Source organism: the organism of the source record quoted next, unplaced genomic scaffold (genome assembly GCF_019419815.1).
Source record: "Pyrus x bretschneideri cultivar Hongxiangsu unplaced genomic scaffold, Pyrus_bretschneideri_v1 Contig3, whole genome shotgun sequence".
Classification (NCBI taxonomy): domain Eukaryota; kingdom Viridiplantae; phylum Streptophyta; class Magnoliopsida; order Rosales; family Rosaceae; genus Pyrus; species Pyrus x bretschneideri.
The window spans coordinates 9554556-9571053 of NW_025999612.1; the positions used below are offsets into that span (position 1 = coordinate 9554556).

The 16498-nt window shown below is 39.7% G+C and overlaps 3 protein-coding genes across 8 annotated transcripts; 2 read left to right on the forward strand and 1 right to left on the reverse strand.

The window, feature by feature from the left end:
• Positions 1 to 217: 217 nt before the first annotated feature.
• On the forward strand, positions 218 to 2918 carry LOC125467967 (motile sperm domain-containing protein 2-like). Of its 3 annotated transcripts, none has more exons than XM_048589561.1 (6): positions 223 to 474; positions 976 to 1134; positions 1311 to 1457; positions 1655 to 1807; positions 2013 to 2135; positions 2649 to 2918. In XM_048589561.1, exons 1-6 carry the CDS (start codon positions 340 to 342, stop codon positions 2724 to 2726), a joined length of 795 nt encoding a protein of 264 aa, XP_048445518.1. In that variant the 5' UTR covers positions 223 to 339; the 3' UTR covers positions 2727 to 2918. The 3 variants fall into 3 exon arrangements, with proteins under 3 accessions (XP_048445520.1, XP_048445518.1, XP_048445519.1); XM_048589562.1 differs by having other exon boundaries at positions 982 to 1134; XM_048589563.1 differs by lacking the exon at positions 1655 to 1807 and having other exon boundaries at positions 218 to 474.
• On the reverse strand, positions 2869 to 5911 carry LOC125479745 (probable apyrase 7). 4 transcript variants are annotated; one of them, XM_048589559.1, is made up of 3 exons: positions 5800 to 5911; positions 3810 to 5373; positions 2869 to 3459 (listed from the first exon to the last, which is right to left on the reverse strand). In XM_048589559.1, exons 2-3 carry the CDS (start codon positions 4921 to 4923, stop codon positions 2927 to 2929), a joined length of 1647 nt encoding a protein of 548 aa, XP_048445516.1. In that variant the 5' UTR covers positions 4924 to 5373; positions 5800 to 5911; the 3' UTR covers positions 2869 to 2926. The 4 variants fall into 4 exon arrangements, with proteins under 4 accessions (XP_048445516.1, XP_048445517.1, XP_048445515.1 ...); XM_048589560.1 differs by having other exon boundaries at positions 3810 to 5436; positions 5800 to 5892; XM_048589558.1 differs by having other exon boundaries at positions 3810 to 5527; positions 5800 to 5821.
• Positions 5912 to 7154: 1243 nt separating this feature from the next.
• Positions 7155 to 16114, forward strand: LOC103952989 (protein MODIFIER OF SNC1 1). Its single transcript, XM_048589579.1, has 11 exons — positions 7155 to 7357; positions 8254 to 8330; positions 8530 to 8604; positions 8695 to 8739; positions 8862 to 9225; positions 10673 to 10775; positions 11229 to 11303; positions 11432 to 12740; positions 12824 to 13082; positions 13152 to 15760; positions 15836 to 16114. Exons 2-10 carry the CDS (start codon positions 8299 to 8301, stop codon positions 15663 to 15665), a joined length of 4776 nt encoding a protein of 1591 aa, XP_048445536.1. The 5' UTR covers positions 7155 to 7357; positions 8254 to 8298; the 3' UTR covers positions 15666 to 15760; positions 15836 to 16114.
• The last annotated feature ends 384 nt before the right edge of the window (positions 16115 to 16498 follow it).

Sequence of the window (16498 nt, forward strand, 5' to 3'; positions counted from 1 at the left end):
GCATCTGCCCTAATGTCTTTCTCTTCTGAATCTATTTACCAACCAGTCCTCTTGGACAAATAGCTTTTTTTTTTCTTTTTTTTTTTTTTGAAACTTTAACAAAAAGCTTTAGATAAAGTTTATTTTAATGAAAAATTACATATTTACAATAGAAAGTCAAATCTGCTACTATTTATTTATCTTTTATTCTGTTCTTATAGTTAAAACTTAAATTTTCAAAGTGTTTCATTAGTTTTTTTTTTTTTGGGGCTACGTGGCGTCACAGTGAGATGCCCTCATCGTCCTCCTACCAAAATTCCCGATCGGATTCAGCGGTTTGAGACCACTTAATCGGAGAAAATGGAGCTCCGTAGTATCTGTAATCCCCTGCGTCATCTTCCCGTGCTCTCAAATTGTTCCTACCAAATTAAATCCTCCCCAGTTCGCACTTTCTCAGTTCGGAGCTGCCGCTTAGACGTCAACGAATCACACAAGGTCAGTGCACCTGCAATTCCCACTAACTCGGGTTCTGTTTGGTTTCTGAGAAAATGTGAGAAAGTGATTGAGAAAGTTGTAAATTATCGTTATTAGATATGCCAGCTGAGTTTTGAAGTTTGTATGTTTGGTTCACAGTTTGTGGATCAGAAAGATTGGAGTTTTGAATTATGATTCCTAGATATACAAGTTTGAATTTTTAAAATTTGGGTTTTTTAATTCACATTCTGGGGAGCATAAAGATTTAATTTTTTTTATGTTTCTTAATCTTTGGGTTTCTTACATTATCCTGAACTCTGTACTCTGTTTGGATACTCGGATAATGCGGGAAAGTGACTGGGAAAGTTGTAAATTATTATGGATATGCAAGTTTGAATTTTGATGAGCATAAAAACAGATTCGTATGTTTCTTAATCTTGTTCGAATTGGTTTTGCTTGCATTGTATTTTGAATTGCTGATAAGAAAATTGTGGTTGTTCTTATCTTCTGTGCTTCGAGAAGTTGCAGCTGGTCGTGGAAGTGAAGGAGAAGCTTGAGAAGGATTATCGAAGTCTTCCTGTAGGGAAAAATGGAAGAGATGATGAGGATATGATCCTCTGGTTTCTCAAGGACCGCAAGTTTTCGGTCGAAGATGCTGTTGAAAGATTGAATAAAGCAATTGTATCCTTCGCTAGCTCAATCAATTGCATAATTTGCATTAGTCGTTGCTTGAACATGTTCAGTCACTTACATTTTACGTTGGAAAAGTTCGTTCCTTTTAGATTTTTCACACCTTAAGCAGGAAAAGTAATTATGAATACAGTTTCTTTTTTGGTATTTCCCTAATCATGTGATAGAAATGGCGTCAAGAATTCAGAGTGTCCGAATTGTCTCAAGATTCAGTGAAGGGTATAGCGGAAACTGGAAAAGCTTATGTACACGACTTTCTCGATGTTAACGGCAGGCCAGTTCTCATAGTGGATGCTTCTAAGCATCTTCCTGCTGTAAGTTTTATTCTTTTGGTCATGTCCGACTCCGTACCATATAAACTTAATATTCTTGAGGTGTTACATACCAATTTTAATCAACAAAATAGTGTTAGTTTGCACACCATGTCGAAAATTGTGATCAATCTTTTGCCACTTTTGGCCTAGATCAAGTTTTGTATGGTACATTGGTAACTGTACAAAAAGTGCCACAGGTGCATGACCCGGTTGAGAATGAGAAGCTCTGCGTGTTTTTGATTGAGAAGGCGTTGAGTGCCCTTCCAGAAGGGAGCGAAGAAATACTCGGAATCTTCGATCTACGAGGGTTTGGTAGAGAAAATACAGATTTAGATTTCATAACATTTTTGGTAAGCTTTACGAGCCACCTGCTGATTGTTCCTTTGACTACTTACTCTAAAGAAATTATCGGTTTTTCTTGTTGCCGCCTCTGCTTGTCATGCATCATAATTAAAGAACTTTGGTCTGCTAATCAGATTTTCTCGATTAGTTACATATTAACCGTCAAGACGATTATATGATGCCCATTGTGAGTTGATTCCTTATCTCTTGCAGTTTGATATTTTCTACTACTATTATCCAAAGCGATTGGGCCAAGTCCTCTTCGTGGAAGCTCCGTTTATATTCAAGCCAATTTGGCTGCTCGCCAAACCACTGTTAAAATCGTATTCTTCACTGGTATGTATTGCAGTCAAAGATGAATATCTACGTACCATATTGTTCAAAAAACCTATTCTGGGTCAAAAGGAAGTTTCATAATGCGTTCTGTACTGGAACGACATTCGAATTTGATACCTTTAGTATGTGCATATCTTATTAAGAGGAAGAGGATATCCGACAGAGTTCTTGAAAGTTTTGCTTTAAGAAACTCCTCCACCTATTTGTGTTAGAGAAAAAGAAAAGGGGAACAAGTAAAAAACCGATGTAGCGTTACAAACCAGAAGCATGCTTAGCCATGAATTTCTGAAAGTTTATTCTACTCCGTGACGTTAGGCAAACTATTGAGGTTTTCTACTACGGAGTTCTTAAATTTTTTCTTCAATGTGGGCTGTCAATTAAGTTACGAAAGTGATTAGGTGTCTATTGTGAATCTGATGCATCCTCCCTACCGCTACTCTCTGCAATTTCATTTGAAGTAATTGTCTTTTGTTATCTGTCTGCTTTCATTTCATTTGAAATTGTCTTTTGAAGGTGAGGTTTTGCTCCGTGGAGACCGTCAGGAAGGAGTACTTTACAGAAGCAACGGTGCCAGCTAAATTTAGAGACTGAGAAATGTTACTCTCAAGTTTTGACTTGATGCACTATAGTACTTGTTTTTTTGTAGAAATATAACTGGCTTTCAATGTAACAAATTTCAATTGACAAGAAGCGTTGTGCTTTTGAGTTTCGGTGATCCATTAACACAGAAGCATGTAGCATATGTATCACAATTTCTGTATTTATCAAAGAATTTTTACAGTACGTAAAATCTAATCCATCATCTTCTGTTCTCTTACTGGCAAAGATGCCCTAGCTGCACCTTTCTTGTCGATCATGGGCAGCTTGACGTGACTACAATACACAACCAACAGAAGGAAAAGAAGTAAAACAAGTACAAAAATGGGAGAGGATGCAACCTCCATGTTTAGGGTCAAAATGCTAGTCCGAGATCGAATTGTACTCGACCATAAATACTCTCCTTCGACCAGGGCAGCTCCTAATGTCCAAGTAACGTCTGGAGGACCAAAAACGATTGTTTTGTCACCAAGACACAGAGCATCCTCAACGAGTGATGCCATGTAAGGTACCCGAAAACAATATTGCCAAGCAAAATAACCATTTTGTGAGATGCTGGTTTGGTCAGACCATGATTTGGAGCATAGTTGCTGGCCTTTCTCCCATATCTTGGGCAAGGTGGCTCGGCCACTCAAATTCAACTTGTCATAAACAGCGAAAAATCCAGATAAGGCGTGAAAGCGAGCTGTGGGGTGAACAACGGCTGTCAAATTCACCATTTCACTCCCTGTGACAATGAGCAGGGAATCAATTACAACAGTGATATGAATCCTAAAAATCAACTTCAATGAGACGGAAAAAGAAAGTAAACAGAGTAATGCAAATAGAGTTATAAAGATGTAATGAACGAAAAAAGGGGAATTCGAACTTGGGAATGCAAACAGCCAAACTGAGACCCGTCTTTCACCCAAATGAACGTAAATTTTTTCTGAGATACATTTCTCTGCGAAAGTATGTGACTTTTCGACAAAGGAAAGACTTTGTTTAACTGAATGAGTCGAGTCAAAGTGCATAAAGATCAAAATTTTGAGAAAACAAAATAATTTGTAGCTGGTGGGGAATGAAAGGAGTACTTGCCATTATCAGAACATGACCTTGTTCTTTGTTCTGCATCAGATGTGCTTGAATTGATAGCAGCAGCCCTAGCAAGTGTTCTGCATTGCTCCCAATCCGGTGCTCCAAACAGATGCACCAAAGGAAATTTAGTTTCTTGCAATTGGCCAATGACATTTTTCTGATCAGCACCATTTTGTCGGACACAACCATAGCATGTATAGTTTTGGACCACATCAGTACGAAGACAAGGATGTCTGATCTCTAATACACCTGCAGCACTTTCTCTGCGTTGGCTCAGCATAGCAACTGTCCGATCAAATGCTTCATTTAATCCGAATTCTGACAATGAGTAGGCTAAAATCTCATGTTCAACATAGCCAAATTTTGATCTCAGCAAGTTTGCATCTTCTCTTGCACCATCAGTCTCCACTACAACCTGCAATGATGAACCTCCCAAGTCAAGAAGTCCCAAAGTGGGTGACCTTGAAGGATTCTGAAAACTACGGCTTTTATAATTTAGAGCAACCCAACCATAATAAGCTTCTTCTTTGCCACTCAACACCCTAATCCAACTATTTTTGTACAAAAAAGAATATTCTTTTAGGACAGATTCGATATCATCTAAGACCTGCCTAGAATCCTCCACTGCCAATCTCCTTAATCCAGCAGTAGCTAGAACAAAAATAGGAGTCTCTCTGCGTCTTTTGGAAGGAACCTTATGTTCAGCCAATGTAATTAGTGGTTCCAAAGACGCTCTTACTCCTGACAAGTTTCCAACAAATTTATCCAAACCAGGCTCGGTTTGCAGACAGTGATACTTACAGCTCTTCGAAACCATACCCTTAGTTGAATTATCCGGATAAGAGTACAACAATGTAGGCAATTCCTTACCACTAACACCCGTTACCAGCCACTCGTACACGTTAACTCGGGTACCCGTGCTTCCACAATCAACCACCACAGTAAAGTATGACCCCTTAGATGCACTACGGCCTTTCGTGGAGTTAAATCCGAAATACGCACCAAAGAACAAGAGCATTATAACTATGATCACAATACTTGTTTTAAATGCCTGTTTATATTGAGTAGATCCCATGATTGAGAGCTTAAGTTTTGAAGGAGATTTGGGTTCCATAGATGCATCACTAACAAAAATGCATCCCAAATTTAAGAACAGCGCTTTCACGCTCACTTCACCTTCAATTTTCCGTCAAACCCCACTTCGAAATACACTGATTGTAGGATTAGAAGAGAGATAAGTTTCGAATTAATGTTCAGTCCCTTCTAATCCCATCAATGAAAAATCATTCACCTCTACCTTCACACATACCTTGAATTATGATCCGATCCAATCCAATCCAAGCCAATCCCGGACACCAAACGAGCCCTAAATGTTATTGTTACAAGTCAACTAGGAGATAGCACAATAGTCTAAAGTTGTAAACCAATCAATGTCCTACTTCCTTACTACTCAATTGATCAAAATCAAACCCAAATCGAAAACCATTCAACCAAATGTGACCTAATCGACATAACTTTCGCGATCTCAATTCGATGAAACAAATTTGAAAATAGCCAGGCAAAGCTGCAGAAAAGGTCATGCTTAGTAAGCAAACTTCAGTATGTAAATAAAAAGTGAGCCGAAAACCTACAAAATCAGCATTGAACAAACAAATCTGTCATGCCTTGTTCGATGCCAGGATTGGATTGGATAATTCGCCAGATTCAATCAGACAATCCTAAATACCAAACAGAGCACAGAATGAAAAACCCAGCTGCCATGATTAGCCAAAAGCCAGAAAGTTTCCATCTTTGTCAAGAAATCGGAAAAGTAGTTTGCTTAAAATGGGCATCACAGAAGAAAATGATAGGTAGGCGAAAAAGGAGACGTGCAAAAAAAGGCATATAATTATGTGGAAAATGACATGATTGAAAGAAAGAGATCTGAATCCAATCCAATCCACCCAAATAAAGAAATGCCTGAAAGAAATTAAAGCAAAGCAGTGTTTACCTGGCTTCTGGTTTCGGCTGCAAAACATTCATCAAGCTTCCCGTCGCATACAACCGTATAAACTACCTGCGTGCGGGTTTCGATGGGTTTTCAACGCTGTTTGGGCCCGAACCCAATACAACCCACTCTCTAGTTCGATTGGGTTCGGGCTGTTTAATTTGTCTTTTTGTCGACGTGATCTCACTTATTTTGGTTGAGGTTTTTTTTAATAGACGATATAATCTACACTAAAAAAAGGAGGAGTGAGTTAAGCTCCACAATAGACTAGCACTAATGTGGTTCAAATTCACGTTTGACGAGAATCGAATTTAAAACTTCTCACTTATAAGTAAAAATGAATAACAATCGACTGTAAACTGTAATACTTGAGTTGAGTTTTAGGAGCGAGTGTATAAGCCATTTTCTATATAAATGATATGGTGGAGAAAATAAATTTCGAAACTTGAATGTGTTAGTGAATGTTTTTAATTGATTGAGCAACAAACACTTGTGCTCGTTTATTTTTTGTTTAGTAAGAACTAGAGTCACCTAAACTTTCTTTGGCGTCGTTGGATTGACTAAATCTACTTGTGAAAGGGATAGTCCTATGATCCCAACCCTCCATTCAATATCCTAAAACAAAAGCAATTAGGATAAGGACATTTTACACCTAATCTCGCTACTAATAATATAAAATGACATTCTTAACCGTCCCACATCACTTGATAAAACAAAAATACAATGAACTCTTCCCATTTTCAACAAAAAAAAAAAAAGAAGTTATAAAACACAAATTATCAAGGATTTCTAGCACAATCACCATAGAACGACACATTAGTTGGAGATTATTTCATACTCATATTTCACATACCACGTCTTGAATCGATTATGTGAGCTGGTAAATCGCACGATGCGGCAAAGAAAGACTAAAATATCTTTGTGAGTCTTCTCGATTTTTGAAACAATTAAAATAGAGTCATCACTTGGTGCTTTTTTGAGTTAGAAACTAGTATATGGGCACACATAAGAGAAGGAGAGAGGAAGAGAGTGATAGAAAGTTAATTAGAGAGTTAAACTGATAATTTTATAGAATTTTAGTTAACAATAAGTATTTTATTAATTAGTAGAGATATTATTAGACGAAATTGGATATTGCTGCAGTCCATCTAAAAACCAAACCCATACGTTCTCCAAAATCCTAAAACTCCTCATACAAAAATTCCAAAAAATTCTGGAAAAGCCCTAAATTTCAAATTTAATTTTGCGAGAAGTTCCTGTATTTACAAATTTACAATTTATCGGATTGCATCTCGTACATCCTCGATCTCCCTCTCTCTCTCTCTCTCTCTCCCCCCCTCTTCTCCTTCTCTCTCTCTCTCTTCCCCTTCGCCTTCCTTTGATCTGAAACCGATCACACTCAGATTCTCTTCCAACTCACAGAGATCTCTGTTTCTCCGAACCTTCCTCGCGATCTCACGAACCCTTAAACGCTGCGTTTCGGTCGTTCATTCTCTCCCAAAACCCACATCAACTTTCCTAGGGTTTCCACGAGCCTCTTAGAAACCTATTTTTTTACCAGGCAAGTCATTGTTATTTAATTTTCTCGATTATTTTATGCTAATTTGGCCTGTTTGTTTCCCCGGAAAATAAAGGGAATAGAAAATCTGTAAAAAGTGGATGAAATTAATTAGAATTTGCTATTGAAAACTGTAATTTCTACGCTTAATTTGTTCTGGAATGTTCTTATCGTTTCACATGATTCGTTGCCCAACTAAGCGAACGCATTCGTGTGGTGGGATTCAGTGCTTTTTTGTTAAGTATGTATATGTGTGTATCTGTTTACCAATCATTTTAGGTATATGCTTATCATTTGTTTCATTGAGTGATGAACGATTTTTCGGATATTGTCATGGTTGGATCGATTCTTATCATAGTATTGGGCCATTGTTTACTACAAATGTTTTCGATGTCAGGGAATTTTTGTTGTTGTCGAAAACTGGGTCTCGCTTTAACAGTGCTGTACATTTTTTGGAATGGAAAACTTGATAGGTTTAGTTTGGCGATCGAAGCTATATAAATTGCTCAAACTTTAGTAGTGCTTTATTGTAAAAAGGGTTAAGAAAAGAGTAACAAATTTTAAGACCTAGCATTGATCATACAGCAGAGGCTTACTTAAGAAGGATGAAGTTTGCGTCTTTGTGCTTTGTTGGTGCAAACACATGCACCGGAAGTAGTCATGTTGTAATTTTTAGTTGTAACACTAAAAAAAAATGTTTCATGCAACATGAACTATAAAATATTCATAGAAGATATGATAATTTTGAGTTTTTGTGGCGTCTTATGTCACTTGCTAACCCTGCTAAAACTGTGCTTTATTTTTATTTTTGTCAAGAAAACTATGCTGTATTTGACTACGTGGTTCAGTTACTGCAATGTCATGCTGATGGAATCTTCAATTGTCTTCTATTTTTCCAGGCTTTGATAAATTGGCTTGAATGATCGTGTGGCAACAATTGAAACATGACATCGAGTATGTTGTTTGGGGATCGGAGGTATGAAAATCTGGCAACATTCACAATGTTTCAGCCATCGGAAATTGTTGGTTTTAAGTTTTTTGAGTAGTCCGATATTGGGAGATTTAAAGAAAAAGCATTGAGATTTTCTAGGAAAACTGATTTACATACAGAGACAGACACGCACATAGATATCAACATCCTCTGGTGGTTTTTAATTCTGTCATTGCTGTTGCAGGACGACTTCCTCCCGAAGAAGTGGAATGACTGTTTTAGGGAAAGTTCCAAAACCCGTAAACTTGCCCAGTAAGAGGTATGTCTTTCTACTAAACTACCCTTAAATCAATTTATTGTGGTCCTTTGTCTTTCGGCTAAAATTCTTTTCTTGTCTTGACTGTTCAAGGTTAGAAAATCATGGTGCAGACCCAAGTGTGGAAATCGTTCCCAAGTAAGTTCTCCCTCCCTCCCTCCATCCCTCCAATCCAATTTCTGTTGGGATCGGTGTGTAATATTTTATTTCTACTAGTACAAGTGCATCACCTAGGTGATTCTTGATTTCAACTATTGCAGGGGCACCCTCAGTTGGGGCAGTAGATCATCTTCTGCATCAAATGCATGGGGTTCGTCATCATTGTCCCCAAAAGCTGATGGTGGCACATCACCAAGCCATCTCAGTGGCCACCTTTCACCTGGAAGTGGCACTCGACCATCAACTGCTGGTAGCGACAAAGGGCATGAACCTTCTTCTAATGCATGGGGTTCAAATTCTAGGCCATCATCGGCTTCTGGGGCCTTGACATCAAATCAGACAACACTGACCTCATTGCGTCCTCGCAGTGCAGACACAAGACCTGGTAGTTCACAGTTGTCAAGATTTGCTGAACACTCTGACCATCCAGTGGCGTGGAGTGCTCCTGGGACCGCAGAAAAATTGGTATTGTCCTTCATTTGTAAGCTTTGTGTTTGAATATGTATTAGCAACACTCACTTGGTTAATAAAGCTTACGACCAGTGAGTGATCATCCTGGGAATCTCTCATTTCGATATAGATGGTTCAGTTAGAAACCTTTATAATGTTGATGTTAGTGGAATGTCAGAAAAAAAAGGAAGACTATAGCCAAAACATCCAAGACTCACCTAACACCTGATTTGATAAAGACCATATCCTTTTTAGCCTTTAGGTGTGTGTTTGCTAGCTAGCTGGGTGGTAGGTGAGCCTTGGATGTTTTGGCTACAGTCTTCGTTAGATAAGAATTTATCTTGGGTGGTGGGGTTTTTGATAAAAAGAAAACGAAATAGAAAAGCCCAGAAAATGTCACTGGAGAATCCATATGTCGGCAATATAGCTGATTAGGACCTTTTGTTCTCTCCCTTTCCATCTCTTAGAATGAATGTTCAAATATTTTGGCAACTGTTTGGATTGAAATCAGATCTTCCTGGTAATCCCCCAAATCAGAATATACCCCCATATATCAGTTAGATTGTATTAATGTTGCATTCCTTGATCATGTCATATGTTTGATTGTGTTGAATAAATTTTATTCATATAACACGCTCATTCTTAAGAGTATACGATTGTCAAGGTCCCTTGTAGTTTACTGAACATTTCACCATGGCTCTAGTTTCAGTTTTAATCATGTTAACCATGTAGTTTCCAGTTTGTGCTAATATGGTATTTCTAGTCTTAATTAAACCATATTAACCTGTATTTTCCAAATTTGGTCAATTTGGTATCTTCATCCAATTCTGTTAAGCATGATATCAGCTATTCGTCCAAACCACTCTTTCCAACCATCCAATCTGACCTTGTAAGTTAAATGCGGTTACTATCCCACCTCTTTATGCTGCTTCTACAAACGCTCTGACAAGTTGGAAAATATGGTCATGTTGATAAGTACTTCAGGACTAAATAGCTACATTCTATATGTAGCAAATTATTATTAATTTTTTTTTTTGGGAAACTTTACACCCTTTATAAAACATACGGTTTGTTATTGACCACATGAGACCCACATATGTATATGTGAAAGCAGTAATTTGACTTGTTATGGGAAAAACTTATAGATGTTGAGTGTTTCCTTCATCCACTCTAGCTAATGAAATTAGATGGAGGGGAAATATTGAAATAAAAAGAAGTGTAGGTTGACATTTTTTTTAGTTTGCTTTTAGTTAGTTTAAAGGAAAATAATTTTAATTGTTAGGGGAGTTGTATTAAATGTAAAATAGGGTTAGGATTGAGGTTTTGCCCCATTTGCTTTACCCATTCCAATCTTAGGGGAGCCCAATGGCGGTTGAACACTGCCTCTGCTATTTCTTCTCTCTTGCAGTCAGCCCAGTATTTATCTGAAGTCTAATTTGATTAACTGCTGTCACACGTGCAGGGGATGATGTCATCGAAGAATGATGGATTTTCACTTACTTCTGGAGATTTTCCGACGCTTGGTTCAGAAAAAGATAATCCTGGAAAGAGTGCCGAGCCACAAGGTCCTATGCCTATATTTCACTTATATAATTTAACATTTGAAGACACTGTGTACCAAGATTTTTTTCAAATTTCACATGATGGTTAAGTTGGCATGCCACACATTGCATTACCTCATCAACTGTTTTTGGCAGTGCCATCGGATTTTTATTAATTGATGTGGCACTGACATGTAAATTGCCGTTCCATGTCTACAAAATAATTTGCAAAACTTTACACCTAGCTGCCAATTTTCCAGCACGTCCAGAATGGCTGCCAATTTTACTTATTCCAGTGTTTATATACATTTTCTTTTTTGCCAAATGGAAGAAGAAAAAAGAAGCTGAAAAAATAAACTATGCATATTTTTTTGAGTTCAAGTTTGTATTTCTTTTCGTATGGGACAATTGTGTTGTTGTAATGAACTTGATGCTCCATTTTGGTTTACTGATTGCTTGATCAATCATTTATGACAGATCACAGTTCTTACAGTCGTCCTGGCTCTTCTAGTGGTAGAGTGGCAAAAGAGACGACTGGGACTTATGTAGTTGGTTTGTGCACATGCTCTTAACTCTTTTGTGTTTTATTAGAGTGTTGCAATATTGATCTTTTATTAGTTAATGTCCGTGGTTTCTCATTCGCTCATGTATATAAGTATGTGCTTGGTTTCCATATTTAGGCGAGATTTCTGAAAATGCAAACATGAAGGGTGGAACTGCTAATTCATGGAAAAGAGAAAATCCCTTGTACAACGAAGATGGAGGTAGACATGGTATGGAGAAGTGGCAGGGAAATCCCCACCCTTACCCTAGTGCTAATGTTCCTCCCCAGCACTATGATGGATGGCATGGTGGTCCAGTAAATAATCCACAAGGTGGTGTTTGGTATAGAGGACCTCCAGGAGCTCCCTATGGAGCTCCGATCCCTCCTGGTGGCTTTCCTATGGAACCATTTCCATATTATCCTCCAGGACCTCCACAGATTCCACCTGCTGCTATTGCCAGTCAGCAATCCATTCCTCCACCTGGAGCAGGACCAAGAGGACACCATCCTAAAAATGGAGATATGTACAGACCTCATATGCAGGATGCATATATCCGTCCTGGTATGCCAATTAGACCTGGCTTTTACCCTGGTCCAGTGGCCTTTGAGGGCTATTACAATTCTCCAAGGGGCTACTGCAATCCAAATGAAAGAGATGTTCCGTATGTGGGAATGACAGCTGGTCCCCCTGTTTATAATAACTACCCTAGCCAAAGCGCTCACAGGCCTGCCATTTCTCAAGGCAGACCCAGTGGATACGGTCCCCCCAACCCCAAGCTGATGTCGGAGCAATTTGAATCTGCTCATCCGCCTGATTCTCTTGGACCTTACAAAGTTCTTTTGAAGCAGCATGATGGTTGGGATAGAAGAAATGAGGAGCAAAGGAATGAGGGTGCTGTCACAGGACTTTCAACTGATGCATCATCTCTTGAGAGGGAGGATCATCCTAGTACGTTGGGAGCAGAGCGTGATTGGATATCAGATCACAGAAAGGAGGGAGTGAGGGATCAAAGGAAAATGGTCGGTGAAGAAGCTGCTTCAAGGAAGTTTGACAACCAAGGAGCCGCTTCAGTTCCTAAGAAAGTGATGTCTCCTGAAAGTTTGGAACAGATAAAGACAGTTGATGTCATCTCAATGAAGAAATCGGGTACTGAAGCCTATGGCACGCCGGAAGTCGCACAACCACTCCTGGATGCTGCAAAAGACTCCAGTCTGATTCAGAAAATAGAGGGATTAAATGCAAAGGCACGTGTTTCTGATGGACGAAGTGATACTTCATCTGTTTCCACTAGGGAGGAGCAGAAGAACAGATTCCAAGTCAATGCTAAAGCTCACAATTCAGTTAATGAACCTGTTGGTGGTGGTATTGTAAATCCGGAAAGATCTCATGCCACAGAGAGCATAAATCCTTCTCTTGAAGTGGGCAGCACAATTTCCATCTCCAGGTTGGTTGGCGACTTTATGGTTTCCATTGAGAATGTACATGTTATTGTAAATTAATGGAATATGCTGATTTTCTGATCTACAGGCAATCCAATCGTGCCATGCATGATAATAGATCAGATCATCGTGGTAGAGGAAGGTTCAATAATCAAGAAGGTGAAGGGTGGTCAAAGAAGTCCTTGGTCTCAGAACCGACAACTGTTGTATCAACTGCACGTTTTGAAATGCCTTATGACCACCTTGTTTCAACGGAAGCAATTGAAAAGTCAGGATCTTATCCACAAGGCAGATGTGAGGAGGAATTGGCCATGCCAATGGTTGATCCAAATGATTCTGAGGCACAGGTATACACGTTATTCATATTCTTGTTAGATTTTGTGTCAGCTTTGCAACTAACATCTCTTCTTTACCAGCGTGCTAAGATGAGGGAATTAGCTAAGCAACGTACCAAACAGTTACAGGAGGAAGAGGAGGAACGGACAAGAAGGCAGATGGCCAAGGCTCGTGCAAAATTGGAAGAGTTGAACAGACGTACTCAAGTGGAGAGTTCAAATCAGAAGATTGAAAGTCACTCAAGTGGTGCCATCCAGATTAAGCAAGAAGGTTCTCAAACCGCAGGTGAACCACTAAGTGGTGGCAGGAAATCAGCTCTGGGATCTAATCTTGATGGTGCTTCACTGATTAATGAGAGTAGCACTGGAAAAGCTGAAAAGTCAACTGTTCTGGCTAGTGACCTCCCTTCAGACACGCTAAAGAGTGTCTGCAAGGAACCTGTTCTGATGCACGATGAATCTATGCCTAAGCTGAAGGAGGTTATTGTTGCTAATGTCGTTGATCAAAACAATGCTCCCCAGGCTCACGAAATCAATATTACTAGGGTTAAGCAGGCCCCTAAACAAAGGCAGAACAATCAGTTAGAAAAGAAGCCTACTGGAAAGTTTACTTCCACCAGCACAGATGATGCAACAAAATGTCAGACAGATTCCCTGGTTGATGTTTCCAAATCCCTTGGAGTTGTACCAAATGAAACAGCCTCAAGCAGTGAGTCAAGCCAGACTGCTAATCCCAGTGTCATACTTGAGTCAACTTCTCATCCCAGAAAGAAAAACAACCGAATTGGAAAGAATAAGCAGAAAACAGAGAGCACATCGACGGCAGCTGCAATGCCATCATCTGCATCGAAAGAAACAGATATTGCAAATGCCACAGTTGAAAGTGGAAGGCCAAGGGTATCTGAGTTGGAGTTGGATCCTAGCTCGGGTCAGTCACAGACCATTCCTAGAGATGCATACCACTCTTCGGCACAACACTTGTCTCCATCAAATGAAGAATCTAAAGGTAAAGGAAATAGCCAGTGGAAACCTCAGCATTTTCGCAGGGTGTCAAGGAATTCGCAAGCTATTAAGCACTCAGAAAAATTTCACAGCACTGATGCTGTTGTCTGGGCACCTGTGCGGTCACAGAACAAAGCTGATGTACCTGATGAAGCCATCCCCAATAATGAAGTTGAGGCTGTTAGTGCTGTAAAGACTGAACATAAAGTGCAAAATAGTTCAAAAAATAAGAGGGCTGAAATGGAGAGATATGTTCCAAAACCTGTAGCTAAAGAGATGGCGCATCAAGGAAGCACTCAACAGCCAGTGGCTTCTGTAATCAATCAAACTGCAATAAATGAGACCATTGAGAGATCAGATTCTGGTTCTCAAGTTGCTGAAAGTTCTCAACCTATTACTCTAACTATTGGAAAAGTGGGGATTGCCATAGAGCCGAGGCATGGGAGTAGTAGACAGAGTAAGCACGGAAAAGCACATGGATCATGGAAGGGCCGGGGGTCAACAGAATCAACTGCCATGCATGGTTCGGAAGATGGACCGTCGTATGCTTCAAATGTTGATAAAAATTCAGTCCAGAATCATCAACCCCAGAAGCCTGATGTTGTCTCAGAGATAGAGCAACCAAAGAGTTATGATTGGAATGATTCTGACGGATGGAACATGCCTGAAGAGCCTGTTGCTGTTGCACCAGTCTCTGTTTCTGCAAAAGACCAGGGAAATACCAGAAGGGGAAAGCAGCATCCATTCAAGGGACACAGAGCCATGGGAAACAATCATGATCTGGATGAAAAGAACAATAGCAGAGGGGATACCTACAAAAATAACAATCAGTTTTCAGCCTCAGAAACGGGTCAAACAGACTTAGGTGCTGCTTCCAGAGAGAATCGAGCTGTTGGGGAACGTGCAGCGCCTCATTGGCAACCCAAATCTCAGGCACATTCAGGCAATAGTCAACTGGGAAATAGGGCCAGTGGTGGTCAAAACGTTGTTGTGGAAGTTGGTCGGACTGTCAAAAAGGAGACCAGTCCCCGAGGTGCGGTGCCACGTCCGGCAACACCTGACAAGGATAATACTGAATATGTGGCCCAGTATCAACATGATCAGGTGATATCTGAGAGAAACAATGCAGGGGAAGGACATAGTAAGAGAGAGAGGAAAGCCTCATTCAGGGGACGCCCCCGCTCTCCAAACCAGGGTCATGTTACCCCAGTTGAAACAGCTCCTGTTAGTATGGATACTAGACAAGAGCAGCATTTTAACACTGGGTTCCGCAAGAATGGAAACCAAAACAGCCGTTTTGGGAGAGGTCAAGAGTCTCGTGGGGATTGGAATTACTCAGGGCATGATAGTAGGCAGCACAACCACCCTGCAAACCGGGAGAGACAGAGGCACAGCCCGCATTTTGAGTACCAGCCAGTAGGGTCGTACAACAGCAATAACAAGTTCAACAATTCCGAGGAACCGCGAGATGGTTCTTACAATACTGGTGGAAGAGTCAAGGAAAGAGGCCAGACCCATCCGCGACGTGGTGGGGGTAACTTGCATGGACGGCAAAGTGGCGCCTCCCAAGTAGATGCAGATATGGAGCAGTAGCTGAATGATTTAAGATTCTGAAGATGAGGTTTTTATCGATTGAAACCCACCTTTTTCCCACTCACGCATCATTAGCAGTGGCCGATAGCATTCAGGTATTCTATCAATTGGTCAAATTTAGTGTTCATACATGTTAAGTAGACAACTGACGGCTTCTGTCCACCGAGCAGGGCTTGCGGCAAAGTAGACGGTGCTGAAGTAGATAGCCGCGGTTGGAGGTAGTCGATGGTGTCGTAGTTCTTATTTATCTTCTTGTTTCAATTGAATGGGATGTGAAACATTGTGATATGGTCACCCCTTGTTTCGTACGGAACGATTTTAACTTTGTTTTTCTTGTTCTGGCCTTTGTATTTACTGTTTTAGAGTGACTCGTAATCCCTTGCCTTGGCTCTAAATATTAATATTGGAGCGGCAGGAAAGGAATGAAGTTAGAGATAGCTTATGATTTCTCTCTCGATTCTCTGCCTTGTTTGGCCGGTTCGCTTCGCTTTGTTTATATCTATTTGTTGATTTGTAGTTTTTTTGGCCAAAATTAAAATATATATCACGTAAATCCAACAAAGCGAAAATTGGGTGTCACCTAACAAGACATGCGTTACTTAATATATTCATCATCTAACGGTCTATATGCCTATGCGGTTAGATATGGTACTACACTTTAGGGTTAGTAGGTCACCAAAATTGTAAGGGATAAAGAAAAAGAAGTTTTAACGAAAAGCTCCTAGTATTGTTTACTTTAATGAAGAATCATATTTTTACACTAAAAAGTCAATTATGGTACTATTTATTTTATCCTTTATTTTGTTATTTTCGTTAAAACTTAAAGTTTTCAA